Source organism: Symphodus melops (assembly GCF_947650265.1).
Source record: "Symphodus melops genome assembly, chromosome: 16".
Taxonomy (NCBI): domain Eukaryota; kingdom Metazoa; phylum Chordata; class Actinopteri; order Labriformes; family Labridae; genus Symphodus; species Symphodus melops.
This window is the reverse complement of record NC_136706.1, coordinates 12,000,046-12,027,460: the sequence shown is the minus strand read 5'-3', so window position 1 is coordinate 12,027,460 and position 27,415 is coordinate 12,000,046. Positions and strand designations below refer to the sequence as shown.

The following is a 27,415-nucleotide window of genomic DNA, read 5'->3' as shown; positions in this document are numbered from 1 at the left end:
ACCATGTGTTAATCATTTGCATGATGCATGAGTTTTTAAAATTTTATGGTTGATTAATCTTAAAAGGAAAGTTGGTAATTTTCAAAAACTAGCCAGATTTATAAAGTAGTCCTGTATGCATATTTACTTAAACAAAAAAGAATAGATCAATTAATGAAGTAAATACACAAATAATGGTAATAATAAAATAATTAATTTATGAAATCACCCGAATGTTAAAGCCTCTAGTCCTCCCTAGAATAAGAATGTGTCCATGTGTGTTTACATTCAGGAAAAATGTAAATGTCATGTGTTTTTCTTTAAGGGGTCTGAAAATCTTTAACCAGCTGTTAGATTGTTTTTGGCCTTATTAATTATTTGAAGATTTACATTTTAAATATAGCAAAGATAGTCGATTGTCCATTGATTACAAGAATACCCTAACCCTTATTTTTAAACAAAATAAATCTGAAAATGAGTCAGATTTGGCACCTAAATATGAAGTTGTTTAAGATTAATCAACAAGACAAAAAGCCAGTATACAAAGAAGAAAAGTTTACAAAGCAACAACACAAGTTTATTTTTTTGTATTTTCAAAATCCTGCAGAGGTTTTGCAGTGTGCTTACCTTTAGAAGCACCCATCTGTGACAGCACATTACAGTCTGTCAGGGGAAACTCAACTCTGGCCTCAAATCTCCAGGACTCTCATTCTCAACTCAGCATCACTGTGAACCCATTTGTGAGCCACACAGGATGTTTCGCACTCATCATTCAGTCACAGATGAGATGGCTTCAGAGGTCGAGGGGGGTATGAGGAAAATCTCGATGTTTACATCAGCTTCATTGAAAAAGACCAAAGCAGACAGAGAAAGAAGGACACAGATCTGGTGTCTTTAAGTAGCAGTAAACATTCTTGGCACATTAGCTAACACCTGATGGTTGAAAAAAACGAAGGAACAGGGCAAATTGAACCTTAAATTCTTAATAAATAACCTTATCTCATTTTGTCATCCAGACCTATTAAGCATTGTATGATTTTAATTGTAAATCAATACCACACTCAGTGACATGTTTTTTTCTTCTTAAAATGCAAAGCAGAGAGCGAAAAGGAGGAGACATGTTTTCAGAGACATTGGACATCCTTTCCTCGACAGCGTCACGTTGTCAGTCGGCTTTAACAGCTGCATACGTCCTCGCAAAGAGGCACAGTATTTTTTCAAATAAAATACACGCAGTGACAGCGTGTCGTCTCTTTATGTTAAACACGGTTTCAGCCTGTCATTCTCATCATAATGAACTGTAAAGGGCAAACAGTCTGGGTGATTCAGAAAAGACAACAGTCAAGAAGGAATCATTTTTGAACTTTTCATTTGAACGCTTCAGACTAACTTTTTGTCTGACAGTGAATTAGAAAACTAATCAAATAAAAAGTGGGAATGATCAGCCTGCACTCCATTATATTGATTTTATAAATCTTCATAACACTTCATATTCCGTTGTTATTCTTCATGTCAAACACTTTTTTAATCCCTCATTACAGACCAACTTAAGTCTCTCCTGATGTTGACAAGTTTTATTAAAGTCTGCTCCACTGCAGAATCCAATCAATGAGTGATATTTGAGAAGGGGGCGTGTCTGTCAGTAAAAGACTTCTCTTGTGTAACCTCCTTTCCTTTCAGTTATAAGGGCTTTGGGACGCTCCCTAACATGTTGGGTCTAGAAACACTTCTGGTTCAGCAGAGGAACGAGGAGACAACATTAAAGGGTGTATTCACACCTAACTTGTTTGGTTCGCTTGAAACGAACTAAAACCCTGGTGCGGACCTTTTGAGTAGGTGTGAATACAAACCATCGAACTCAGGTGCGCACCAAACAGCCGGACCGAGACCCAGCCAAAGAGGTGGTCTCGGTTCGCTTCCAAACGAACGCTGGTACGGTTCGTTTGAGGTGTGAAAGCAACCAGACCTCAGTCCGGCCCAGCTCTAAAAATCTTACGGCTTTTTGGACATAACAGGCTCCCGTTGCCTCGCGCATTAAGGGAAATAATTGTTTGGTTAGCAGAGCAGTGTTCTTGTTTGTTTCTATTGCCTACTTCTTTGATATAAGACACGGAGGTAATCTTTAGTCTATCTTTCAGACACTTTCACTAGTGTTTCATCGCTCTGTTCTTTTATTATCCAATACTTTTAAATCACACAGACTATGAACAGAACAGCAGCTGCAGCAGAGTTTTCCTGGCGCTTTTCCCCCGCGGCAGTCTGATCCTCCTCCTTTCCCCTGCGCCACATACGTCATTTATAACCTCGGCCACATTCATCATAACACCGGTTGATTGCCCACACATAGATGTACATTTTTTACACAATTAAATATTTTCGTACTTGTACTAAATGGATGAAATTGTTGCTAAAATGTTTAATATCAGTGCAGCATGCAAGTTCTCCATGATCATTTACTTTCATCTTGCGATTACCGCTTTACCCCGCCCTAAACCTTTTTATCCAATGATAGAACGATCTTTGCACACATGTGGTTTCGTTTATGAATTCTGGACCTCTTGCGAAAAGTGCAATGTGAAAACAAACCAATACACCAAACATTGTATTTGGTCCGAACCAAAGAAAGCGGACTAAAGGACTTTTCTGGTGTGAATACACCCTGGCGTGTCACAGGTTTCCTTTGCTCGTCAGAAGCTATTGATTGCACCTGTGGAGTTCTCCCTCAGCTGATGGCTGTTAACAATCAGCCGGGCTGAGAGGCTTTATAGGGAGGTGGAATGCTTCTTTGCTCAGTTGGTCATGCGTCTCCAGAGAGTCAACACCATCAGTTGGCTCTCTGTGTTTTTGAATATATATTTTTCTTTCAGCCATTTAGTGAATCCCTTTATTACTCCTCTGAAAACAGACAATGCTCTTTTTGTCCCAGAAGCTGCCTGCTGCGCTTTACTCGTTGAAAATAAGATACTGGGGATCAGAAAATGAAAACACGAGGTGTACACGGGCCTTAAAGATAATTAATTAGCTGTCAAAAGTGCTGAATAAACACTTTAATTTAGATTATTGTAACTTTAGGTCCCATTACTCAATGCCCACAGGTTTAATATTAATCATTAAAGACACTGCACATAGTGTTTTTAGACTTCAAGGAAAGAACAAGAACAGTCTCACTATTCAGAACGATTATGTGCTTCTCCGTTTTCTCTCTCCCTGGTATTCTGGTCTACCTCCTCCCCTTGCCTGTTGTGCACGTGAGTGCAATTTGTCCACAAGGGACGAAGGGGGGATTTAGAGGATCAGGGAGATAAGAGAGTGGGCACGCACACTCTCCTGGCAGCGACGGGCGAGAAGAGATTCTTTCACCCTTAGCCTTTACATTCCCTCAGCAGGAATTTCCCCGATGCATGTTTGAGATTGCAGGGTTTTGTCACTGTTGTTGGTCATTTCAGTTTGGGTTGGAGACATTTGGTAGTCTGATTTTTCAGGTTAGTCTGTACAATTGGTAGGTTAGAGGGAGGTACTTTGAGTGCGGGTAGTCCAGCATCCTCCAATCTTTTCTTCATTTCGGCCTCCTGCCCCTTTTTTAACTGCAAGTGCCTTGCCCAACGACGCATCGCACATCATTATTTGAATGGCGCTTTTTAAAACAAGTTACAAAGCACTGTCCAAACGATTTAGAAGCCAATAGGCAACAGTTGTTAGGAAATAACACATACTACTAAAACAACAATAAAACTGTAAAATCGATTTTAAGAGCTTGTCTAAAATTTGCTTCACTGATCTCCAGCATATCATTCCACATCCTAAGGACCTGGACAAAGGAAGCTCGGTCAATATCTCAGGTTGCATGACATGTGGCTGCAAGAGCTAGGGATCTAACCCCTGACCGTCTCTACCAACTAAGCCACAGCCAACTCTACGGGATGTAGGGTTCATATTTGGGAGTTCATTCAGTTTAAAAAAAAAAAAAAAAAAAAAAAAAAAAAAACAGCTCTTGATCAAAAAGCTTTTTCTGAGCTCATATCTCCCTGTGATTTTTATTTTTTTTTTTCCTTTCCAATCTTTAATATACACCTTAACCTGCAGATAAATCATGGACAAAAAGCAGTCAAGTCATCCCTTTCATTTGCATCCCGACAGAGGCTAAGGTCATCCTTACTGTGCAGCCTGCCATCCTGTTAGTTATACGTACACAACAAAAACACACAGACTTGGGTATATAATCTGTGAGGCATCATGCATAGAATAAATGATAAAAAACAAAAAAAGTCCCCTCCACACAAACCCCTACTTAAAGCAAAACACGTCCTCATGAAGCCACTCAGTGACATACAACCACAAAGAGAGGCATATAAAGGCACACGCATCAACGTGCGCCAAAGAACGGCGAGTCTTCAATTAACACTACTGACTTTGTCTACCGAGCTTAAAGTGTACAGCGGCTGTCACATCCATTGTCACAAGTTTTGCAGAACACAGCGGGGAAAGCAATGGTTTTATCCTGCTGTGATCTACAACAGTGAATGTTTACAGGCTGCCAGAGGAGACGCCTCCCCTCTGCGACACCCGACCATTTTACTGCACCTGCTACCTGGATAATTAGACGCATTTGTCTTTCATGAAGCCAAGCTTAATGAAAGCTTGAAGCGCAGTAAAGGCGTGAAAAGGGGGGCCTGCAGCGTCCTCCATGTTTGTCGCCTGCATTAAAATGTCACAATATCTGATTTACCTTGTTTTATTTAACATTTAAGTGGTTGTTTGACTCACAGACCCCACTCTGTTATCTATGAAGTATGCAGATACCTTGGGTTTGTGTTTCACGCCACAATGCACATCACAATCTAATTAAATATTTAATTTGGTATCTGCACGAGTGACCTTGTAGTTTTCCTCTTTCCGAGTCTAAACGACGATTACGTGTTGTCAAGGCTACGTTTAGATTCAATCAGTGTGTTTGGCAACGCTACGTAAGCAGAAACTAATCTGTGGTGACACAGTGCCACCCACTGCATTCCTGAGGCTGCTCACACTGCAGAGTAATCTACCTGGGATGCTGGGACGGTCCAGGTTCAAGAGTAAATGTTGAAATTGTCTGCTGTGCCCTTGGCTCTAAACATAAAAAGTAGGTTCTCAGGCTGAGACTGCAGATGCTGCAGTTTCCCCGCCTCCCCTATTATTTTGACCTTCTTTTCTTACCTCGGCTAACACTACAGTATCCCCCCAGAAAACCATGTTTTTTATGCATTCATTTCAACTTGACAAACCTGAGCTTCTTCTAATTGAGGGGAGCGCTTTGGGCAAGTTCTTTATTAGATGCTGGAGAGAAAACGTTCCCTTTATCACTTAAGCAAAATGATCCCTGTGTATTGGTTTTATGGATGAGGCCAAAAAACAAAAAAATTTAAATTAAATTCCTCATTATTATGAGACTCTATAATGGCGTAATTATCCTTTGGAAATATAATGGCTCAAAGCAATTACACCAGTAATTTATTCTGTTCAAACAGTGTCAGGCAGTGGGATCAGTCAGGAAACATGATCCAGTTTCATTGTTCCTTTTTATTGACTAAATCAATTTTCAGATTCTCACAGTTATCACTCACTCAGTAAAGCTGTGTTGGAGGTGAGGAGGAGGCTCGCTTTTTTTTTTTTTATTCCACCAACCGTTTCCCTCTCCATACATAATATACACTCAACAAAAATATAAACGCAACACTTTTGTTTTTGCTCCCATTTGTCATGAGATGGACTCAAAGATCTAAAATTCATTCCAGATACACAATATTACCATTTCTCTCAAACATTGTTCACAAATCTGTCTAAATGTGTGATAGTGAGCACTTTTGCTTTGCTGAGATAATCCATCCCACCTCACAGGTGTGCCACATCAAGATGCTCATCAGACACCATGATTAGTGCATAGGTGTACCTTAGACTGTCCACAATAAAAGGCCACCCTGAAATGTGCAGTTTTTGCTTTATTGAGGGTCTGGGGACTCAGAACCAGTCAGTATCTGGTGTGACCACCATTTGCCTCATGCAGTGCAACACATCTTCTTCGCATAGAGTTTATCAGATTGTCAATTGTGGCCTGTGGAATGTTGGTCCACTCCTCTTCAATGGCTGTGCGAAGTTGCTGGATATTAGTGGGAACTGGTACGCGCTGTCGTATACGCCGGTCAAGCACATCCCAAACATGCTCAATGGGTGACATGTCCGGTGAGTATGCTGGCCATGCAAGAACTGGGACATTTTCAGCTTCCAAGAATTGTGTACAGATCCTTGCAACATGGGGCCGTGCATTATCTTGCTGAAACATGAGGTGATGTTCATGGATGTATGGCACAACAATGGGCCTCAGGATCTCATCACGGTATCTCTGTGCATTCAAAATGCCATCAATAAAATGCACCTGTGTTCTTCGTCCATAACAGATGCCTGCCCATACCATAACCCCACCACCACCATGGGCCACTCGATCCACAACATTGACATCAGCAAAGCGCTCACCCACACGACGCCACACACGCTGTCTGCCATCTGCCCTGAACAATGTAAACCGAGATTCATCCGTGAAGAGAACACCTCTCCAACGTGCCAGACGCCATCGAATGTGAGCATTTGCCCACTCAAGTCTGTTACGGCGACGATCTGGAGTCAGGTTAAGACCCCGATGAGGACGACGAGCATGCAGTTGAGCTTCCCTGAGACGGTTTCTGACAGTTTGTGCAGAAATTCTTTGGTTATGCAAACCAATTGTTTCAGCAGCTGTCTGAGTAGCTGGTCTCAGACGATCTTGGAGGTGAACCTGCTGGATGTGGAGGTCCTGGGCTGGTGTGGTTACACGTGGTCTGCGGTTGTGAGGCCGGTTGGATGTACTGCCATATTCTCTGAAACGCCTTTGGAGACGGCTTATGGTGGAGAAATGAACATTCAATGCCCGAGCAACAGATCTGGTTGACATTCCTGCTGTCAGCATGCCAATTGCACGCTCCCTCAATGCTTGCGCCATCTGTGGCATTTTGCTGTGAGACAAAACTGCACATTTCAGAGTGGCCTTTTATTGTGGGCAGTATAAGGTACACCTGTGCACTAATCATGGTGTCTGATGAGCATCTTGATGTGGCACACCTGTGAGGTGGGATGGATTATCTCAGCAAAGCAAAAGTGCTCACTATCACACATTTAGACAGATTTGTGAACAATGTTTGAGAGAAATGGTAATATTGTGTATCTGGAATGAATTTTAGATCTTTGAGTCCATCTCATGACAAATGGGAGCAAAAACAAAAGTGTTGCGTTTATATTTTTGTTGAGTATATATATATATTCTAACAGCACATCTGGCTGTAAAAGATGCAGAAGGTCACAGTGGGATCTGTGCTGGTAAAGACTTCTGACTATGAAAATGCAAATCTCACACACAATCCTGTAGCTGTGAAATCCCACTGATGGGGGCGATTTTGAAGTGAAGTGAGGCAGTGTGTTTGATCGATTGAAAACAAAAGCAGATGATGCCAAGGAGTTGGAAAGAAATTCCCTCCCGATGTGATTTGAGAAAAGTTTTCATTTGTTTATTCATTTACTAAACTCGTCTATGATTGTCTCACATTTCCTGAGAGGGTGCAATCTTTTGCATTTTCAATTACACACTCCAACAGCGCTCAAACTACCAAAACCAAGCTCATTTGCATGATTTAAATATAATTACACTGCAAAAAAACCCAGTTTAGTTTTGGTTATATTTAAAATCCTTCACAACCTCTCCAATTTTTGTTTTCATTTAGCTGAATCCATCTACTGAGAGAGGTCCAGCAAAGACATGAAGAAAAAAGTTTGACAAAGTTTACAATGAAGTTTGTATCTGAGAACAGAGAAGACATCAACCATAGGTGGAACCCAGTCCGATTTTTTAGAACCAGGTTTAATTTTATGAGCTTTTCTATTTTAAACTGCGCGTCCTTTCTGGCAACAATTTCAGCAGCCAGGAAAGGCACTGCAAGTGAACATGGTAATTACAACACAGAAACAAATGGAGGAGTTATCAGACAGGAAAATTCCAGAATCACAGTAGGAGAAAGTACAAGAGTATGGGAAAAGTAGCTGCTGTGTGCCCTAAATTAGAAGTGAAAGAGCTTTTAATCAAGACAGACTTTTATATTCTATGCAAATGGGCCAATTAAAAAGCAGAAAGCCTCCAATGTCTCAATAACCGTGTGATCATTAAATGCAGTATTGTGGAGCATATGAGATTAAGCACACTAAGTGGTCATACCAACTCAAATATGATCCGAGGACACTTGAAATAAAATTAACGACGAACCTGGATGATCCCTGGTCAACAATCCTGACACACTTGTCCACTGCCTGACAACATACCAATAATGTTCCCTTAAAATTGCTTGGGTTTCGGGTCGACATTGGGTCTATTTCTTGGACAGACTCGGAGGTTTCTGGATGCATCCCTATCTCAGATTTTCAGATCAGATCAAAGGTTTTACCAAGTGAGTCTGAGAGTGGGAGCCTGCATCTCCTTTCCGATATGCCATGATGGTATTTTTGCCGGATGCCAGGGCACGGCGCATCCATTTACCACAAAAAAAAAGTAACTTAGACTCCGAAACAACAATAAAACATTGTTTATTTTCAGAATAAAACACCTTAGTTTTGACGGTTCAGAATGATGACACACTGGCCTTGTTCACGCTGCACCTCCAAATCTGATTTTTAGCACATCCAGATTGTATGTAATTTAAAAAAAAAAAAATTGACAATCTGGACACAAAAAGCCACGAGAGTTGATGTTTCCAAATCTGATTGGTTTCTAAAGCGATTTTAAATCGGATTCCTACAGATCTGACTCAGTCTGAAGGTCTCGGTCACTTTCATGCGTCTCCTGCGTCACTCTTGACACGACATCATCGACAATAACAACAATGACACAGTTCCAGCAAGCCGGAAGTTGATTTTGGTCAGTGGAAGAAAACGGCAAGGATAAAAAGTCATAAAACAAGCCAATGGATGAACTGCTCAACAAACTATTTCCATCAGAAATAATCACTGTCAATCTCTGTCATCCATTTTGCTGCTCATCTCAATAGGGATAGGTGGATCAGATTTGGTCACTTGCAATTTGTAATGCATTACATTGGATTCTGATAGGATTTGGGTAAAACCGGATTTTTTTCTGAACAAGGTATGTAGGTTTGTGTTTTTAAATGGTTTAATACGGTTGTATATCTCATTCATCAAAAAATCCTTTGCTGCTGCGATTCAATCTGTAAATTGGATAAATCGCAAAAATATTACGAGCATCAGCAGCTGTAGCAACATTTTGAAATTGAGGACCCATAACCGTCACTTAAACCAGAGGTGTGAAAGCATTTTGGCTTTCCCAAAAGAGAAAACGAATGAGGTGAGAAGATAACGGACAAGACTGTATGAAAATATTGCAAGAAAACGGGGAACTACACAAATAGCACGAGCAACATGATGCAGCATTTAATCGACACCACCATGAGAAGCCCCTAATTTAATCTGTTTTAGTTATCATTTTCCTACAGTCTAATTTTGAAAAATAAATCGCATCGTACATTTCGTAAGTGAATTGTTACATCCCTGGTTGTCACTATTTTTTTTCGCCTCAGAAGTAAAGACAGTTCAATCCTTAAAATAGTGACTAACCTTCATTCTTCCTAAGCCATTTATTGAATGTTTTAAATGTGGTATAGTCTGTGAGGCTTCAGAGATCCAGAGGCCGGCTAACTTAAGGCAGGACTTACAAACAATAGAAACATGAGTTAAGCTTTAACTATAGGAAGACATAGCCTTTGTTACATTGTGGTAGAATTAGCTTTTTTGGTGAGTTTCATTGATTTCATCACCTGCTGTTGAAATAAAAGATGACGAGCCTCTTTAGTGTTATTCCCTCACATTTCAAATGGAAGTCAGAAGCTAACTCTGTCCTCGCTCCTCTGTCCTCGTGGCTGAGCTCTACTGGTCTCATTTCTTTTAATCAATTCACAAAATGAAGGTGCCAATGTTTTACTGATGTAGAAATAACTAAATGCAGCAGTTTAAAGTTGCCTCTGTTTTTTAAAGTTTTAGTTCCTGCTCACAGATATCCGGGACAAACATGAGCCGTGTTTGTCTCTTTAACCATGAGGGTTCGCAAAGGTATTCAACATTCAAATCAAAACATCTGAGCAACTTTTGAATGCACATGATGCACACGTTTATAAAGCAAAAGTGTGAGCAAACCACATCCAAACACACCATCAATCATTAACTGCTTTGAGCAAGCTTTTTTTTTTTTTTTTTTTTTTCACGATGGAACGATTATCCATTCAGGAGCAGCAGAACCTGCCAGAGGCGTTTTTAAATCTCCCCCCTCCTCATCATTCATCATTGTTCTTCATTAAAATCCTGCAAAATCAACATGACCCGCACCAATAAAATGCTCTACTTATTTCCTCACAGCACAAAATACATTTTCTGCAGTCCTTGTGCTGAGGCAGGGATTCAGCACAATGCGATGTACTGTAGCTGGTGTAAATTATAATAAAAAGTAATAAAGAGAATAATTCCTTTTATTTAATGCAGCCGCTCATGAGACACTCGTGCTCCTGATACAGCTGCATCAAAGCGAGAAATCTATTTATTCTCTGCTCTGCCTTGTTCAGTCCCCTCATGCAGTCCCCAAGTTTATGAAGACAAACATTATAATTAGTCTACAAAGACTCACTGAATATTCAGCGGTCCAGATCCTCAGTCTCATTTTAACACAATATGGAATAAAAATAGTTGAGTACATGAGACAAGTTTGGGACTGACTTTTGATTAGCTGAGCTGCACACTGTGTATTGCAATACACTTGAAATAAATGGGGGGGGGGGGGGAGAGAATCTCTATCCATTGGTATTACGTCACGAATTGGATAGCCTGTAATGACCTTTTTCAAGAAAAGAGTATCATATTTACAATGTCAGCTACTGTACATTGAACCCATTTCTCTGTACATCAGCCTGTTCTACTTGTAATATCATTATTACCCCAGTTGTTTTTGTCCCTCTTGTGTGGACATACTGTAAGTCAACCGTTTTTTTTTATTCATTTTTTATGTAGGATTGGGAAAACAACTTTTTCCACCAGAGCTGAGCTACAGAAACATCACAACAAGCACTCTTGTTCCCCTCTTAACGACCACTTGTCAGTGTTATGCTGCCAACAGACTGTTTGCATTTCTATTTGTCCCTTCTCCCAGTAGAGGGAAAGAGCACTGGGATTATGTACATAAAGCTGTGTACAGTATAGGTGCTTATGGATCTCACCACACATCTGTCTCTGTTTACTGTAAAAGCCAGTTACACCAGACATGTAGAGCCTGAATAGCCCTCAATCCTCCATTTTTTTTTTTTTTTTTTTTTTTTTTCAAGAAGTATGATAAGATTTATACATTTCCATTTATACATCAAAGTTTACATTGTCTTTGATTTCAGGTAACTGTATGTGGACTGTAGGAGCTTGATTCAAACTGCCAACCTTTCAATTTAAAATTTTACAAATGAGCAGGGGCATGTCCAGACTTATAACTGGTAGGCACATAATAATAATAATAATAATACTTTAGATTTATATAGCACTTTAATTGGCTCAATGCGCTTGAACAGAGAAAATAAAAGTAAGATGAAAACAAAATGTAAACATAAAAACAAATAAATAAATGAAGAAGAAACGGAGAAAACCACAGAAAAGCACCGGGAGGGGAGGGGGTAGAGTAGTTAAGGGTAGGGGAGGTTGTAGGCTTGGGCATACAGGTAGGTTTACTCGACAGGATTTAAAAAGGGGTTAGGAGGGTAAGTCACGGATAGGCTGAGGAAGGGAGTTCCAAAGACGGAGAGCTGCATGGGAGAAAGCCCGGTCCCCGTAGGTTTTTAAACATGATGGGGGCAGGGTGGAGGATGATCACAGGACACGAGAGAGCCGGATGTGGATAAGGAGGTCAGGGGGGGAAGGAGTGATGGTTGTGTTGTCAATGGTGAGGGAGATGGGTCCAAGCTTAGTGAGGGTGGATTTTGTGCCATTGAGGAGGAGTTAAGTTTTGTCGGAGTTTAGTTTAAGAAATTTGTGGGATAGCCAGGATTTTTATTGCAGAGATGCAGTTTAAAATGTGGGTGAGGGGAGGGTTGTGAGTGGGTTTGGTGCTGAGGTAGATCTGTGTGTCGTCAGGTCCAAGTTGAAACTGCGTACGATGTGGCCAAAGGGGGGAGAGGGAGCAGATGAAGAGCAGGGGGCCAAGAACAGAGCCTTGGTGCACCCCCTGACTGACGGAGGAAAGAGTGGAGGTGAAGCCAGAGAGGGAATTGAAGTGCTTGCGGTCAGTGAAGTATGAGGTGAGCCAGTCTAGAGCGGTGCCCTCAACACCCAGCTGCTGGAACCTTGCGAGGAGGATGGAGTGGTCGACAGTGTCGAAAGCCGCACTGAGGTCCAGGAGAAGGAGGATGTTGAGGGCGCCAGAGTCTGCAATATTAACTAACCCTAACCTTGACCAGGGCTTTGGTGCTATGGAGGGGACGGAAACGTGACTGGAGGGGTTCAAAGAGGTGATTCGACAGAAGGTAGTGATGCTGGGGCACTGATTTATGTAGGGGGGGCATGGCATTTGTGGACACACGTATGCAAATAATTTGATATGTATTTTTTTTTTTTTTTTAAAGATTTATTTTTGGGCATTTTTTAGCCTTTATTATAGAGCACAGGTGTCAAACTCCAGTCCTCAAGGGCCAGCTTCCTCAGACTTTTAGATGTCTCCCTGCTCTAACACGCCTGCTTTAAAACAATGTGTTGTCATCAAGCTCTGCAGAAGCCTGAAAAACAAAATGTTTTAAATAAACATCTTCATAGCTGGATTCCTGAGCAAGCCAAAATGTCTGTGCAAATTAAAAATTTGAAGCAACAAGAAAGTTGCATGCAAACACGTGCATGCTGTCTCACTTGCAAGAATACATTTATTCACTTTCAAATGCATTGCAAGTCAGACAAGTAGTTACAGTTCTGCTTGGAAATGTTTATGGAAAGGGTTGCACTTTTTTTTTTCTCCAAATTAAAAATTTTAGCCTGTTGAAAACCGCCAGAATAGTTGATTGTAGTTTCCTCAGGTTAGGCAGATAGCCAATCAAAGATTTGGATTTTGGGCGGCACCTGGGCGGGCCAATCAGATTCCAAAGGGGGTCCATGCCCGCTGCACACGCCCCTGCCACTGAGCCATACCCAACCCAATGATGATGCTAATCTTCACCCTTAACCCTTCATACACACGTTTTTTTTTTTGTTTTTTTATTATTTGATTTGTAAATTTGATTTGATACTTTATTAATCCCAGAGGGGGAAGTTGTGGTTTACAAAATGTTATTTTACTGACATGCTTCTCACACACGCGCCTGAATCACACACATGCACAAGCAGGACTTGTGGACATGCATTAATGGAGAGATGTCAGAGTGTGGCGGCTGAAAGCATCCCCTGAGCTGGTGGGGGTTTGATGCCTTGCTCAAGAGCACTTCAGCAGTTCTCGAAGCGGTCTGGCACTTCTCCAGCTACCAAACCAATTTCTATATTTTTGTGACTTGAACCGGCCCAACCCAAGTCCCTTCAGACTGAGCTACTGCCGCCTCCTTTTATCGAGGCTCAGGTACAAGGCTAAACCTGCCAAAAATAATTTGAACTCAATAGTGTTCCTCTCCATGGAAGTCTTTAGTATTTGATTTAGTTTTTCCAATCAAGCAATCAGGTTTGCTGTGATGTTGCCAAGGTTTGCCAGCGGGAACATGTGTTTTTTATGACGAGTGGGAACTTGGTGTTTTTTTTTGTTTTGTTTTTTTTATTCCTTGAAATGAGATCCAGAGCTTTCTTTGAACAAGCCAACTTTAAACAGCTAGTCATCTATCCATTTCAAAACACTAAAACCAATCTATATTGGGATGTAATGGCGAGGGTTCTGGATGACAAAAGTAAAAGAATTCATGTGAAAGATCTTACATTTCAGCACCACAGATTTTTAAAGGTTATTCTCTGATAATGGTCAACAATTCTCTTTCTCTTCCACTTCATCAACCAACTAAACGCATGAAAAAAAACAAAGAGTGTGAGGCATGATCTTTGTCACAGCATGGTGTCATTTCCCAGCTCTGTTGTGCGGACAGATTGCAAGAGGGGGGTGCTGCTGGCCAGGAAATGTCAGGTCATCACATTTCTGTAATTGCAGAGCTCCTGTTGAGAGCCATACTTGAAAAAAGTCTACACATGAAAAGACCTCTATTGTGTACAGCATTCAGATAGAAGTGGTAGTAACAAGCTTTCCAAAGCGGAGATTCCTCTTTGCATTTGAGCAGATCTGACATGACAACGGAGAGATAAACCATTGGCAGTTTTTGGTCAGAATCCTTCAGTCTTCATCCCTTGAATTGGACAGAAAAGCCAACTTGTAAAGTAGAATTACTTGTTTGCTCAAATAAAAGCAAAGGAGGGCAAATTGCACTCAGCTGATGGTGCAGTATTTGATGAGAGAAGGCAAAGTGACCAGGAAAAAAAATCAGCCTTTGTATGACATCAATATAAATGCTATGTTAAATTCTGGAAATATTTTCACATTACTTTTATGGGCTTTAAATCCGTATGGCTGGGATGTAAAACTCAACACTTCATCTACATACATGGAGCGGTTGGGAGCCTTTTACGCAAGGCTTCGAGATGTTCAGTCTGACTTGCCCTTTCTTGCTCCGTTGAGAGAGGGAGCCTTGTCCTAATTGAAAACTGGTGTCTAAATGAAAACTGAATATGTGTTTCCCTAACCTCCAAGCTCATCATCACACTGATCGATCTGCATAGAGTAGAACTTTGATTATTACTTGCAGTGTTTGTAAAACTGCAATGCAGCATAAGATACTCCAACCATCCAGATGCATTAGAAGCTTATTTTTTATTTAATACACCAGGGACATAATGTCTGTCAGTTTAGCCATTTTACACTAGCAGCTCAATATTAAAAACTGTGAAGAGTTCTGAATAGAGTTGAGCAGCTTTGAGATTATTATTGATTGAAAGAGCTGGACGGTATAACCTCTCTCCCCTCTATACCTGTGAAAAACAATTGTCTTTTTAATTCAACTAATCCCTAATTAGTTTTTAAACCTTTATGGAAACTCAGACGATGGTGGACAGGAGGAACTTTAAGTACTCATGAGGGAAGCTTCACGACTATGGTCTTTGGAAGCCCATCAGTGGCGGTCGCCATGCTGGAAATGCTTAATTTTAACTCAACCTAACCACAGGCCAAGAGCTGGAGCTGAGATGGGGCTTAAACCACCTGACAAACGCCTACAATGCGCCCATCCATTAGTTGGCTCGCTTACTTTACTTACTTACTTGAATTGCCCCCCGGGGACAAATAGTGTTGTTTTTTTCTGAATTGAATTTAGGTTTTGGGCGGTTGCAATGACTAAATTAGAAATGTGAAGTCTCAATATTCTAACATTCTTAAGGTAGGTAATTTTGGAAAACTTGAATGGTTTTGAAAGTAGCAACCTTGCCTTTAAGTCGAGAAGATTCAATTGAAATGAAAAAAATATTCCACAGAAATGAATAATTGCAGCCATACTCTATTCTCATAAAAAATGTCTGCCACTTTTCAAAGCATCTGCAGTGTTTTCTGTTTATGTACTGTATCTGATGTTGATTCAGCAAAAGCTGTCTCATCTGACAGTCTGTTTAGGCTTACTCGAAAACAGATTGGCTGTAGCAGACAACACGTCAACAGACAGTTAAATGCACAGAGAAAATCTTTCTGCTCCGGCACCCTGCATGAAAGATGTAAAACAGAGATTACAACCAAGTTTAAAGACATGTACAGTATGTAGCCTACTTGACTGTCACATCTTGTTTACTGAGTGTCAATATACCGTCAAATTGTTCAACTTTGTATGCTGAGGCTATAGGGCATATGCTCTTCTGAAAAAATATTCACCTGACCGATCACAGGAAACACAGCTTGAAAAATTGGAATTCAGCTCATCAATTTTTCTGTTGTGTCCAGTGATTACAAAGACATGTAGATAGCAGGAAAAAAATCCACCTGTTTTACATTAATAGTAAATTAGCATTCTTGAATTTTCAGGGAATCAATAAAGCGAACCCTCAAGGAGACCAAACCAAAAGGAACGAGAACTAAAGAAAATGAAAGTGGTGATTAAAATCGAACCCAGTTTGCGTACAACTAACACAACATTGAAATGTCATGCAATGCATATGCCAAATTGAAATTTTGCACGCATAATGATACGCCAATCCCTAACTTTCATCAGGAGGAGTCAAGAGGTTACCCATAGACAACTATTCTAACCTTTCCCAATCCCATTTCCTGACCTTAACCAGTCGGTCGGGGTTAAAATCATGTATGTACAAAGACCCACCACCTTAGTCCAGCTATCACATCAGTCACCTGGGAAAAAAAAAAAAAACTGACATTCTTCCAATCATACTGCTGGAAGTGAGGGCCCCGCAATACATGAGTGTATTCATGAATTATACACAGAAACACTGCCTCCAGAGGGGACCAATTACAATTGCAATTCTGGCATCCAACTGGTCTCTGACCAGTAACAAGAGCCTCGCTCAGCGTCAGGACCCCCGGAAAGCAAATGTGATTTTATGTCTCTGTTTAAATCCTTCAGTTTTGAAAATGTATAGGCTCCCCTTTATTTGTACCTTTTTTGAGGAAGGGATTCATCCAACATTATTGGGACTATGGCCTGCACTGGCTCTGAGTGTATGGCCCATTTGGGAAATGGGGACAGAATGGTTCCATAAGAGACATCATAAAATCCTTGTTACTGCCTTGGATAGAGTGCAGAAATGTGCCAAGCATAGATTAAAGCAGTACACATTAAGGCACATCAGTGATCCGATATTTAAAGTAAGCTGATCAGCCAGTGTGCCAAAGCCTTTTCAATCTCCAGCAGCAAAAAAGAAACATGTAAGCACCTCCCCTGTTCTTGTTCCCCCTAATAAAATACCAAGGGATGATAATGCCAGTGCCATTTTCAACTTTTTATCAGACATTATTGTTATCTCAATTAGAAGTACTCATATTATGAGTGGTGAGAATAAAGTATTCTTGTAACACTACAAAGGTTTATTTATGCACATTCTTCCTTTTCCTACCCCGGTTCCACCTTTTTTTGGAATTACAATTACAGGCGACCGCCGCCTGACGGCACGGAGAGTCTTTGCCTCTCACGCATGCGCAGAGCCTACGTGGTGGTTGGCTGTTGGTTGTAGTCTTTGCGAAGTGTTTTAGTTTAACTTTTTGGCCAAGAGGCGACCCCAAAGGCGGCATTTATTGCCACTAGTCCTTTGCCGTCTGCTTGGTGTGTCAGGGACTATAGCTTCCCATATTATTGAGTCTTACAACTAGGTGACCCAACTCTAAAGTTTCCGACATTAACTTTAATCTTAACTCATCTGACCCTGGGAACTCAATGCATTTTGAGTGGTAAATAACCTAATAATCCTAAATTTCCTTGAGGGAGTCATCCCAAAAGGATCAATAAAGTTCTGTCTAAGTCTAATAAAAACTAGACGAATTAAACCACAGTCAACACAGTTTTTGTTTGATTTTAAGTTTTTGGAATTTGCAGTGTTTTAATCGTATTTTCTGCTTATATGGTGACTACATAGCTACAGAAAGTCACCATGCCCAGCTAAGAAATGGTCTGGTGTTTACAGTGATCCTCTTTTTGGCTGAGTGATGTAAAAACATTAACATGTTAATCAAGTAGCTTTAAAGGTCATTAGTAGCACATTTTTTACAAGCAGGCATGAGTCAGGATAGTATTTAAATAATTATTTTTAGACCACATTCTAAGCTAATGTGGTTGATCTTTAGAAAAAACATCAACATATGAAGGTTTGGTGAGGATGTTTGTCAGAAAGACAAGAGACGGGAAAAGACCAAGGGAATGAGAGAACTACAATTTTGGAAGGCCATATGGGATTATTTCAGATTATTGTGGATCTAATTATAATTTTGTTTTGCTATGGCAGGCCATGCCAAAATGGAGAAGCTGACATTTTGTATCCTAATACTGCTTATACACAGCAACGCAGTTGATGCTGATTTTTTTATTTATTTTTTATTTTATTTTTTAAAATTTATTTTCAACAGATTATAATTTACAGAGACCAACACGCCATCAGGACATGTAGTGGCAACTAGAAATTAAACAGTTTGTTCAAATAAGCTTACAATTCTCAGCTCAGGTAGCCTGAAGCCCAAAGATCAATCAATAACTGATTTATTTTTTCCTTGTCAATGTATCACACAACCAAGGAAACAATACATGAACATACTAGCATCCATCCATCAATTTTCTGCAGTTTATCCGGGGCCGGGTCGCGGAGGCAGCAGTCTAAGCAGAGATGCCCAGACTTCCCTCACACCAGACACCTCCTCCAGCTCTTCCGGTGGGACCCCGAAGCGTTCCCAAGCCAGCTGAGAGACATAGTCTCTCCAGCGTGTCCTGGGTTGACCCCAAGGCCTCCTCCCCAAGGGACATGCCCGGAACACCTCCCTCGGGAGGCGTCCAAGGGGCATCCGGACAGTGGCCAAACCACCTCAACTGACTCCTCTTGATGTGAAGAAGTAGCGGCTCTACTCCGAGCTCCCTGCCCTATCTCTAAGGGTGCACCCAGCCATACGGAGGAAGCCCATTTTGGCTGTTGTATCCGGGATGTCGTTCTTTCGGTCATGACCATAGGTGAGGGTAGGAACGAAGATCGACGCTGCACCGATCCGTCTGTCGATCTCACGCTCCATCTTCCCCCCACTCGTGAACAAGACCCCGAGATACTTAAACTCCTCCACCTGGGGCAAGGACTCCCCACCGACCCAGAAAGGGCAAGCCACCTTTTTCCGGTCGAGAACCATGGCCTCAGATTTAGAGGTGCTGATCCTTATCCCAGCCACTCCGAACCGCCCTTACCAAAGGGCCCCGAACCCCATACTATTGGAGCATCCCCCACAGGACGCCACAGGGGACACGGTTGAATGCCTTCTCCAGATCCACAAAGCACGTGGACTGGTTGGGCGAACTCCCGTGAACCCTCGAGCACCCACTGGAGAGTGTAGAGCTGGTCCAGTGTTCCGCGGCCAGGACGAAAACCGCATTGTTCCTCTTGGATCAGAAGTTTGACTAACGACCGGATCTTCCTCTCCAGTCCCCTGGAATAGACTCTCCCAGGGAGGCTGAGGAGTGTGGTTACCCGGTAGTTGGAACACACCCTCCAATCCTCCCCCACAAGCTCAGGCTCCTTCCCCCCCAGTGAAGTGACATTCCACGTCCCAAAAGCCAGAAGCTGCGTCCGGGGATCGGGTTGCTGAGGCCCCCGTCAGCGACTGCCACCCGATACACAATGCACCCGACCCCTATGGCTTCCTCTGTGGGCGGTGACTCCACAGGAGTGTGGGCCCGCGTCGTCCTTTCAACATACTAGCACTGAAAAGTAATTCACAACACCTGACCCTAATGTTTGTTGAATTTCCACTTTCCACAAAACAAACTGTCAGTCCTTTCTATAATAATCTATCATAAGTAAAAAATCTTAAACACAATGCATTTTTTAATTGCAGGCACTCTCAGCGATGTTTACCCCTCAAATTGGTGAGGGATTTGAGTCTTGATTTGGGGAACCTTGTTTCTTAAGCTTTTAAAACCTTGTTTCTAAAACTAGCTTTGCCTCAGGTTTCAATTCCAAATTGTCAGTTTGGAATTACAATTTAACTCAGCATCTTAGTCTTGTTCAGCCAGGCTGAGCTCTCCAACTGGTAAGTTTAAAATGCCTTTAAAAATGATTAACTTGATGAAGAGAAGTTGTTGGAAAAGACAGTGAAGGACACAAACAGAAAAATGTTGCAAATGTTGGTTGTGGAGAGCAACAGACGCAGAAGACTGCTTTACAGCAGTGTTGCCTATCTATACCTGCACTGTTATGAGTCATGTTGGAAAAAAACAGACAAAAAGGTAATATCCTTCTGCCCTGACCTTGGAAGAACCACAATTCCCAAAACCTATCCCATCAACTCTGCCATCGATTCTACCTCCTACAGCATAGACACAAAAACTGGAACAAAACGATTTCAGGTACAAAAAAGAAGGACAAATCCTTGGCAAACTTGTGAAACTGTAACTCCTACTCTTCTATAAAGTGATGCAGTGTGAGGCTACCTCATGAGGGGGCTTAAGCTCGAGAGAGAGATGGTGTTGTGTGTCTTCACTGTCTTGTGGGACCGAAGCTGTTGATGTGAGAGAAATTTCTGGTGTCTCCGTCAATCTTTTATTCACTCTCCACTGTCTGTTTAGGTTTTGTTTTTTTTCCTGCTTTTCTTGGTGTGAGATCTGAGTATTCTGTTAGTTATGCTAATTGTCTCTGGACCTCCCGCAGAGTGTGAGCCGTTCGCAGTTGGATGGCTCTGAAGTTGTTTGCCCAAGCAGATGAGTGTCTGTGTGGCTCAGTGTGTTTACAGTGCATATCTACAGTGTGTCACAGAGGCTTTAGAGATGCTGCACACGTGCGATTGTATGTGATTATGTGTGTCCGGGTGCATCAGCGTGGATCTTCGTGCGCCAGCCGGCATCAATTGTATTCCCAATCGCCAAAACATTCAGAGTGAATAAATAAAACGAAGTGATGTTTCATCTTAATGCTGTCATATACTACTTATTCTCCTTTTCATCCTCTTTGTCTTTGATCCTATTAGTAACGCAGTAAACCTGCGGAAACAGAGAGTCACTTTTTGTCTCTTTTTCCCTCAGGGCATTGCAGTTCCTGGTAAAGAAAATTAACATCGCAAAGGGAGACGGCACAAAAGTCCCTCTCCTGTCATGGAAATGGCTTAACATTTACTTCATAACTCTTAGATTAAACTATAGGTCTGCTTTTTAGTTTTTAGATAAGCTGCCCAAAAAAGACACTCATTTAGTGTTCTTTTGATTTCCTGCCCGACAAGAAGGGCTGAACTGTTCTTGAACAGTACACTGAAAGCACTAGAACAAAGTCAATTCCTGTCAATAACTTTCTCGTAATTCTATTAGTTAAAGAAAAACTAAAACATTAACCAACAATTTCAGTTACGTCTCTCCTTACCTGGTGATGTTTATGAATTGATATACACACTTTCACATTAAATATTTAGTTCTTTGCTCAATGAATTTTAGATTCCCCTTGCAAACAATGTTACTTGTAGTGCTCTTGTATTGAATGTGGACTAACAGATGTGTGGTGCTTCGCATCGAGGAGCTGTTGACTTGAATCATAACACTCAGAGGCTCGCCAAAAAACATCTTACAGTGATGAGAAGAAAAAAGTTTCTCTGGTGTTGACAACAGTGTTGATATGAGTAAGGCAGGGTTATCTTGACTTTGTAAACAAGTCAACAAGCACTGAGTTAGAGCAGTGAGAGCCGGTGGCTTGGAGAGTCCCCTCCTCTCTTGATTCTTGGTCCGTCTACACAAGCGGCAGAGTAGGAAAATTGAAAGGTAGCGTCAGGGAAAAAATGCGTCACCTTGCACTTGCGGGGAAATAAAAAGCTGATTTTGACTGTGACGCACGCATGCTGTTAGTACAGGCTGAAAGGAAGAAAGTGCTAATGAACATTTAAATTTAGTTAATCGTTTGAGCCTCCACATTTTCAAGAGTAGGCCACTGTGGGCATTTATAATTACACTCTCGTGTCATCAGCAATTATCCACAAGAAGATGAATGGTTGTTTAAGATAATCCAATATATAATATACTGCTTTTAAAAGTCTATGTATATCTAAGTTAACCAGCAGAAGCAGTTCACAACCCAATACAAGATCAGTTGTATCAACCCACATATTGCCATTGTTTATGCCCTATCAGCACCTTACTGTGATGTGACAGGGGTTACAGTATATCAAACAGTTTTCAGACACAGAACATTAGCATACTGTTCCCTTTTGATTTGTGTTTTTAAGTTTATGGACTTAACGTCTGGTGAGATAAAAACACTGCATAAAAAGCTGTATGTTGCAGCTGGACATCTGCACATGCAGCGCCATATTGGAGAGTTGAAGATCAAGTAGTAAACAAATGCTTCACCAGTATTTATATTAGTACTGGCAAGCAACATATGGAGTGTTAAAGCTCTGCTGAAGAATTTCTACATCTCTCATTCTAATAAATTCAGTTTTAAACTTTTCACTGTCGGTTCCTTGGCAACACACCCTGATCAGCTGAACATTGTCCAGAAGGTGAGGTCCTTCTTATCTTCGCACTTGGTGCTTATCTTAATTTCTCCTAAAAGCACAAGATGTGCCAGTTAGTAGAAAAGAGTGAATCAGCAGGGGGCAAAACATCCTCTGAATCAGCTAAAAAGTGTTAATTGCCAAAAAAGTAATTTAGTGCAGCACCCTCAGTATCTGGGTCGTCTACTATCTGATACTCCCACTTTTGTTAGAAATGAAACACTTTCCTGGTCAATATTTCACTTATGGTATAGGCTACACATTTGAGGACGATTTTTAAAAAAAATAAAAAATGAAGCGCCTAGTTTTTCTCCCTCACCAGCTGCAATACTGCACACCCACAGCTGCAAGGCTAAAGCTCTTCACATAATAAGGGACACAATATTTTCATACCAATGCTGTCACCTACAAATTACATTTGCATAAATTGACAGAACTTTACCATTTATGGAAATGAAGCATGATTGTGGCATCGCTGTATTACTGTAAACAAAGTTACAGCACAGCACCTATTTACATCAATATTTAAAAATATTTTTTTTGCCAGAATTCAACTAAAGATTTCAACAAGGAATCATGATCATATCACCAACCCCAATCAATGACTAAAAAAACCAGCTAAAACAAACCAAATCACACAAAAAAGTCGGAAACAAGCTGGTGTTAGTCAATCAAATGTAATCCAAGCTCTCAAGGGTTGTCAGACACCAAAACGAAGCAAAAGAGAGTTCATATTTGATCTACAAACAACAGGTAGATGTACGTATTCAACTGCTATGAACATGTAATTACTTGCTAAAATGACTACATATTTTCTGTGTTGCTTTAACAATGTGTCCCACAAACAAAACAACAATTTATTTTATACAAGACCAAAATACATAGTATTTCAAGCGTTCAACAAATGGCAGGGTTGTCCTTCAGAGTGAACACAATTCTGTTCATCACATGACCTTTTACTTTAAGACTTGTGTCTCTGTGTTATTAACCCTGGAATGCAATCTATTGCAGCCTGGCATTCCCTCCTGCCGCTCACAGTCCAAGCCATTTCATCTCACACTTCTTCATGCTCCTCCTAACAGTGAAATGAGGTGAACAGTTTTTAGTCTCTTAGCTTGTTTGTGGTTTAATTATTGGATTGCCAAATACTATACAGTTCCGTTTAAGGTTGCACAGTCTGCATAATCACTTCATACCTGGAAAAAACCTTGAAGAATCTAAAAGGATGCAGATGTCTGCCACAGAAGCACGGGAAATTGAAAACCCTTTTTAACTTATTCATGTGAAAAACAGGTCTCAACTGTCACCTCTCACTGTCTCAAGAATATATTGTATGAGTAAGATTATGATTGTAAAGTGATAAAAATGTTTAAAAAGGACTTATCAGTGCAACCATTGGAAAGTATTCGTCTCAGTTAAAGGAATAATTAAAAAAGAAGCAGATATGCAAGGGGAAAGGGCATTAGAAACAATAATAAGATGGTTTATTAGAGCCAGTGCCAGACTCGGATTGGAACATTTAACAGTAAATCAAAATGTTAACCAAATGTGATCCAAACCCTGCTTGCTTGTTACAGTATCACATGGTTGGCTTTTGGTTTTGCACGATTCAAAACAATGAAAACGTGTGTTGAGTCATCCATCTACTATCTTGCCAGCCACCCTAAGTTGACATTATTTGTGTTCTTGTGCTGTGACGAGGAGGAAGACGAACTTTTGGCAAATTTTAGGACATAGAAGCTATAGCTACCTCACCTACAGCACTGGTTTCTGGTTTTGTATCAGATTCCTTTTTGGGGGGTTTTTGACTTTCATTTGCACATTTTGGACACAGGTAGATAGACAAATAACCTTTAGGGCAGCAATTTAAGAAAGAATAACTTTCTTTTAGTTTTTAATTTGTTTTGAAGGCTGGTTTGCAAGACCAGTTTTATTTGTTCTATTGTAAGTTATTTTGTTTTGACGTGATTTTCATTAGGAATAAGACCAAAAAGGGCCAGCAAATAAATGTTACTTTTTTTCTTTTTAAAATACAAAGAATCATACAACCACTGATATTCACTAAAAGATAAACACGCTGTGATACTAGTTAGGCCTTATAGGCTTTGGCCCATCACTTGTACAACTGGTCCACCCCTAAGTACAGGGAGAACATATTTGATACTTAAATATATATAGTCAATATATTTGGAGTTGTTTGGCCTCAGATATTTTACTTTAATGCTGGATGTTTAAGTAGTTGTGATTATTGGATAAAACATCACTACATGCTATTCATCTGTTTACACACACTTCATACCTCCTCTGTATAATCTGTCTGAGTTGTCCCATCAAGTCCAGAGTGAAAGCAGATTCAGAATGTTCTCCATCCACAGCAGCCATCTTGATGGTTTATGGAAAATGCCTGAACAGCCTTCTATCATTTGCTTTTCAGTATTTCAGGAATAGGTCAAATCAGACCTCTCAAACTACCAAAGGAATAGGGTTAACTTTGAGTAATGTGTAGAAGGAAATGTACTGAATTCCTGTTGCTTTTTGCACTTTGGTACAGGGTGTGTGTGTGTGTGAGTGTGTGTGAAAGAGAGTAAGACCAAGAGAGAGATAAAAAAAATAAAATAAATAAAGGCTTAATGTGTCTGGTTTTGAAACTTTTCAATTTTCCATCCCAATCCACTCTTGTCGGGCCCACACAGAAAAAAAGCGCAGGATTACTCCGAGCAGGAATCCTCCCACTCTAGTGTATAACAGTGCCCTTTATTGCGGCCCCTTTTTCAGAACAAGTGATAAAAATCATATTGTACCGCATAAGTTCGGATAAAGAGAGATGTTAAACTTGTGTATTTTCCTCTAATGTTCAAAAAACTGTTTGTTCATACAGGACAACAAACATGTAAATCAATTGATATGAAACACCCACACATTCCTCCAACATCCAAGAATTTCTAAGTTGAACACTGTTCAAAATCAGTGGGAAAAAGCACTTCTGAGTAAACCTTAACCATCTGCAGTCTGCTGTTACTCCTGGGGCTCTGCAGTGCCATACTCATACACACACTACTTCATATTTCATTGCTGCTACAACCCCCACACCCCTTCTCACTATAGGCAACTGTGGCTCATTCATGTTAATATTACAAGTCATTTTGTATTCTGCCAGAGCGAGTTACAGCCAATTAGGCATTTCATAAATCATATATGTCCCCTTGGCTGAGATGAAATAATTAGCATAATGTCCCACACTGAAAAAAAAATCACTATATAAAAGTTGATGTATGTATGAGTTGCATTGAGGCGATCCTGCATCTGGACTTTCATACCCACAGCTCTTCTGTCTTACCTGTGCACAGGAGCAGCGCGGTGAGTCCCACGCGCTGGAATGGCCCCATTGCGCGCAACGAACTCATATTTATTCTTCAGAATCCCCTCGGCAGAAAGACGCACAACTTAGCCCTCAATTTATCCTGTCCATGCGGTTCTCCATTTAAAGCAAAACAGGTTTATTCCGTGTGACACCGCCTGCAAATCGAGAAGTCCACGTCATTAAAGGCTATCACCACAAATATTTACAGTCCACAGCTCAAAACTGATCCTGTATAGTTTTTAATTCCTAATGGTAGATTTTAAAGGAACACATTTGATGAATTAACTTTAGGAAAGAACCTCATGTAAATAGGAAAAACCTTACATATGTTGATATTTAACAGATAGTTTAATTTCTGGGGATGAAACAGGTGCCTTGGAGTTCTAATGGCATCCATCAGCAAAATGGTATTACTTGTTTAATCTATGAAGATTATTATTATATTTCTTAACTGTATTTAAACATTAAAACATTTGAAACCTGAACCTTGAGGCTGCAAAAAGCGAACTAAAACGCCATGAAATACTTGTGTTAAAATAATGAAGTGTTCTTTTTCTTTCTTTTTTTTGTTTGTTGCGTCTTACCATTTATCCTCTTGCACAGGATTCAGCACCGCGAGCTCCTCCAGTAGCAGCTTATATGCAGTCAGAGACACCCGTGTCTTCAAACCAGGCAATAGAATTTCCCACCAGATTGATGCAAAATAAGTCCTCAAACAATCCCTGCCTTCTGAAAAGATCTGATGTCACGCGCGACGACTCCTCTTACGTGTATTTCACAGGTAAGTGGATCCACAGCGGTAAAAAAAATAAAAAAAAATAAACAAAATCACCTGGACGCTGCGCGTGAAATCCAATAGCATTCAATGTCTAACAAATAGTCCTGAAACTTTCCGCGGTATGAAGAAGCGTGCACATTTCAGAGCTGGTGATGAAGAGGTGCTTCTTGAGCCGTCCACGCGCTGCATCCCTTGTCCGCGTGCTGGATCTGAGGGAGCTTGTGCACAAACTGAGGGGAGAACGGGACGCGCACTCCGGGCTCGATTGGCAAATTAGAGGCTTTGAGGGCGTCACGTCAGCAGCTTTTGTGCCATTCAATTCCCGACTTAAATCGCATGGGATTTGCGAAATCTTTTCTTTTAGTCTCAAAAGGCGGAAAAACTAAGTAAGCACAGCTCACATCAGAGCACATTTAGTTGTGTTGAAGGTGGAAATGTTTGTATCGGGAAGTCAATCATGACAACTTGTGCACCAGCTAAGCACCATTACAAGGTGTCTCCCTTACGTCATCTTCAGCAGCATTATTGACATTTGCTTCAATAAACAAAAAAGAAGTTCTCAGCTTTCAGTACAGTCAATGACAACAATAAAGAGAAAATTTAAAGATTTGCTTTTTAGTTAACTGCACACATGTCGTTTGGGAGAATGTCATCATTTTGATTTTGCTTCACATTCAGAATAAATAGGTTTACAATGGCACACAATACATAGTACAACATGCACTGGGATCACTTCCTTCTCTCATTCCCATGACCTGGACGGCTCATTAGGATCCAGTCAGCAGTGAGAGGGAGGAGAGCAGAAGCGCAACCTGTTGTGCCATAGGTCGTTCAAAAGAATCAACAGTGCCCCCTACAGGAAACCTTTGACTGCAAGCTGCTGCCCTCACTGTGCTTCATCACTCATGACTCAGACATTAGGAGATGCTGTACAAAAACGAGTTTCTTAAGCATGACTGCATGTCATCGCTGCTTAAGT

General features: G+C 40.8%; 1 protein-coding gene across 1 annotated transcript in view; it reads right to left on the bottom strand.

The window, feature by feature from the left end:
* The window catches only part of LOC306837056 (transmembrane protein 132C), a 108,938-nt gene extending 82,151 nt beyond the window's left edge, over positions 1–26,787 (bottom strand). The window contains exons 1-2 of the mRNA XM_079364535.1: positions 26,243–26,787; positions 25,635–25,813 (exon numbers count right to left, since the gene is read on the bottom strand). Of these exons, the coding sequence (XP_079220661.1) occupies positions 25,635–25,701 (67 nt within the window). The 5' untranslated portion in view covers positions 25,702–25,813; positions 26,243–26,787. The remainder of the gene's footprint in view (positions 1–25,634; positions 25,814–26,242) is intronic.
* Positions 26,788–27,415: the final 628 nt, after the last annotated feature.